The following is a 3,923-nucleotide window of genomic DNA, read 5'->3' on the forward strand; positions in this document are numbered from 1 at the left end:
GAGGTCATTTTCCTTCCCTGGGGGCTCTGAGAGAGCTGGAGGGGGACTTTGGGACAAGGAGTGATGGGACAAGGGGCGAGGGGCTTCCAGCTGCAAGAGGGCAGGGATAGGTGGGATATTGGGAAGGAATTCCTGTCTGTGAGGGTGGGAGGCCCTGGAATGGATTTCCCAGTGGCCTCCCCATCCCTGGAAGTGTCCAAGGCCGGGTTGGATTCACCTGGGACGGTGGAAGGTGTCCCTGCCGTGGAACAGGGAGATCTTTCCCTCTCCCTTCCCGCCCAAACCATCCCGGCTCTGCCCATCCCGCCGGAGCCGGGAGGTGCTGCCGATCCCCAGTTCCCAGCTGGATTTCCCAAACTTGGCTGGGGCCGCGGCCGTGACTCAACGCTCCGTGTTATCAAACCGGGGCCGCTCCGTTTGCTGACTCGGGGCCTCTCCCCTGGGAACTCGGGGAGAGAACTTCGGGATCGTGTCATCCCGCCCACGGGAAGGGGGAAAAAAAACCCCACCAAAATCTCCCAGGAAAACGTAACCGCGGGTTTGGTAACGCCGGGGGAGGCGGGTCCCGCTGGGACTGAGCCTTAACCCCCTCATTTATGGCCTATTTATTGATGTATTGCCTATTTATTGATTTATTGCCCATTCATTGATCATCTTGGCTCAACGTCCTCCCTGTCCCTTCGCTCTCACAGCGACTTTTTGAGACATATTTTATTTTATTGATATGAATTTCACTGATAAATTTGATTGACGTGTGTTATTGACATGTATTTTAATTTTTTGATATTGGTATATATTTTATTTAGGATATCTATTTTATTTGGGTCAAAAGCTGGGCTGGATGATCTCGGAGGTCTTTTCCAACCTCAACGATTCTACGATTCCGTGACTTTTTTTTTTTTAGCCTTATTTCTCCCTAACCCTCTTCCCCGGGTCCCCAGGGATCCACGGAGGTGCTGGGGGTGGGATGAGCGCCGGGAATGTCGTGTTTTCCAGTGGGAACGCCGGTTCAGCTGCACGGCCGGGTCCCGAAGGCGCTTTTGGGAACGGGTGTCTGGGCGATATTTTTAGAGGTGTTTAAACATCCGACCGTTCCAGAAGTTGCCGGTGTGGATTTTCCAGAAGCTCCTGATTCCGGGTGTCCTGTGGGAATCCCGAGAGCCAGACGGCTGCCAGCACGGCGAGGAGCCTCCAGAGCCGTGGCTTTGGCCTTCAACGTGCCTTTAAAACGCGGAAAAGTCATCAAAAAATGGCGTTTCTTAATGAAAAAAAGGACTTTCTCAATAAAAAGTGCAAAATGAGGCCCTTTGGTACTCGATAACCGAGGCAAAAGGGTGGATCAGGGATGGATCTTTGGATTAAATGACTTACAAAGGTTCCTTCCCACCCAAATCGTTCCCGGTTCTCTGAAGGGTGGTGGATTCCCCCTCCCTGGAAGTGTCCAAGGCCGGGTTGGACAGGGTTTGGAGCGACCTGCTTGAGGGAAAGTTGTCCCTGCCCGTGGCAGGGGGTTGGAATGAGGTGAGTTTGAAGGTCCCTTCCAAGCCAACCCATCCCACGATCCTCTGATGGATCAGTTTGAACCCACCCTCAGCCTGGGATCGGAACCAGAGGATCCCAACAAGCCCCTGCCTTTCTAAAATCGATGTATTTTCACAGAAACACCAAAACAGGCCCCAAAGAGTTGGGATTCCTCAAGGAAAGTGTCCCCCCCGTGGCCTCGGCCCTGCTCATCTCCATAACCCCACAAACCAGCCCCGTTAACTGCACTTCAGCCCTTGCAGGGGGTGTGATGTGGGTTTTGGGATCCCTCCTCCCCTCCCAGAGCCGTCCCTCTGTCTGTCCACGCGTCCCAGCCGCTGCCTGGAGTCTCCCCACGGCCCCGCAGCCTCCAGGGAATCCCGCAGGGATTTCCCAGCCGGTGCTGAGACGATCTTGGCACGGAGGCTCCGGGACGCGCTCGGGTCCGACCGGGAACGTCTCTCATCACCGGGGAGGTTTTATTTACCCAAAAAAAAAAATGAAAGAGACCCGGAGCCTCATCAAAATGCAATTTGCTGAGCCCTGGCTGGGAGGTTGAGAAACCCAATTCCCGGAGCCAAAGGCAACTTTCCAAGTGAAAAGGAGGCTGAGGGTGTAACATAGGTGTGTTTTGGGAATTGTGAAAGCCCGGGCTGCGACTTGGCATCGGCTGCAGGTCTTGCCACGGGGCTTTGGAGTGAGAGATGGAAAGATAAACAGGGGCAGGGGAACAACCACGATGGAGGAAAGGTGGGAAAAAAAGCTCCCGGTGTATCCCGGGGAGGCTCCGCTGCTCCTCAAGGCTCAGAATTCCCGGGTCACGGAGCATTGGGAGCCCCAGCCGGACCTTTGTTGTGCCTTTTCTGCCGCGTTGGAGGGTGTGTTTCTGGGTAGGGTCAATGTTTGGCAAATTGGAGATGGGAATCTGCGACCACGCCACGCTGATGAAGACAGGAGCTGTCTCCTCCTCACGCCCATGCAGACCCAGCCCACTCCGGGAGCACATAAAAGGAGCTCCCGCTGCCCTCCAGCCAGAGGGACCGACTTCCCTTCTCCTTCCAGCCTCATCCACCTGCTCAGCCTTTCCCAGTTTGTTCAGCTCTCTTTGAGGAGAACCCAGGATGTCTCGCCAGTCCGTCTGCAGGAGCTTCGGAGGGGGGAGCCGGAGGGGCTTCAGCTCCTGCTCTGCCATAGGCGGGGGCTTCGGGGGCGGTGGGCGCAGCCGGAGCAGCTACAGCTCCTACTCCGTGTCCAGGGGCTTCGGGGCCGGCGGGCGCTGCGGCGGCTTCGGCAGCAGGAGCCTCCACGGGCTGGGGAGCAGCGCCAGGATATCCGGGGGGGGCTGCTACGGGGGCAGGATGGGCGGCTTCGGCGGCGGCTACGGGGGGCTCGGCAGCTTCGGGGGCGGGATGGGCGGCGGAGGAGGAGGAGTGTGCGGCTTCGGAGGGATGGGAGGCGGCGGAGGAATAGGGGGCTTCGGTGCTGGGGTGGGCGGCTACGGCGGTGGCTATGGTGGCCCAGGCTTTGGTGGCCCAGGCTTTGGTGGCCCAGGCTTTGTCATTGGTGGCCCGGGCAGAGCCGGCCCCGGCATCCAGCCGGTGCAGATTGACTCGACCCTGCTCCGGCCCGTCCACGTGGAGATCGACCCCCAGATCCAGCATGTGAAAACCCAGGAGAAGGAGCAGATCAAGACCCTGAACAACCAGTTCGCCTCCTTCATCGACAAGGTGAGAGGGCGGGGTGGAAACCGGGCGAGGTGGAAACCGGGAGGAACTTCCCCACCGGTGCAGAAACGTCCCTTTGGAGGTGAATCCCAGCCGGCTGAGGAGCTCCAGCGGAGCCGTCTCATTAAGGGAAGAGATGGGAATCTCTCCTCCCCACGAGATCAAAGCCGTGTCTGCGGGGCTTTCATCTGCCCTGCTCTGAGGTTGCTCCTGCGAGCAGGTTCAACACCTCCAACCTCCGCAGGTTTCGGGCTCGGGTTCTCCCTCCTCCACCGTCCTCTGCCCAAACAGCCTCCCACTGAAACATTCCTTTAGATCTTTGCTCTCCCTTTCCACATCTCCAGGCTTTCAGATCTAAGCCAGATTTCCAGGGCCAGGGGTGGAGTTGGGGCTGAGTTTAAAACCTCCTCTGAGCTGGGAATTGTTAGGAATTCCCTCCTTTCCCCAATTTTGCTGCTCAGGCAAGCGCAGGGATTAGAAAACAAAAGTTACCTGGTTGTCTCATCACCATGCAAATCCCTCTGGGTGATGAAAGAGGCGTTGGCGGGACCTGTTCCCGTGTGATGGAGAATCCTCCGTGTCCCGGATTTAGGTCTGATTCCTGGAGCAGCAGGGCAAGGAAAGCCAAAGGGAGAATTTAAGGATAATGGGGGGGAAAAAAAGGAGAAAGAAGGGAGG

At 57.3% G+C, this 3,923-nt stretch overlaps 1 protein-coding gene across 1 annotated transcript in view; it reads left to right on the top strand.

Annotated features, from left to right (window-relative positions):
* Positions 1 to 2,642: 2,642 nt before the first annotated feature.
* The window catches only part of LOC108509671 (keratin, type II cytoskeletal 3-like), a 27,052-nt gene continuing 25,771 nt past the window's right edge, over positions 2,643 to 3,923 (top strand). The window contains exon 1 of the mRNA XM_017839211.1: positions 2,643 to 3,033. Coding sequence (XP_017694700.1) covers positions 2,643 to 3,033 — 391 coding nt within the window. The remainder of the gene's footprint in view (positions 3,034 to 3,923) is intronic.

This window comes from Lepidothrix coronata, unplaced genomic scaffold (assembly GCF_001604755.1).
Source record: "Lepidothrix coronata isolate B3197 unplaced genomic scaffold, Lepidothrix_coronata-1.0 Scaffold386, whole genome shotgun sequence".
In the NCBI taxonomy this organism is placed as follows: Eukaryota; Metazoa; Chordata; class Aves; order Passeriformes; family Pipridae; genus Lepidothrix; species Lepidothrix coronata.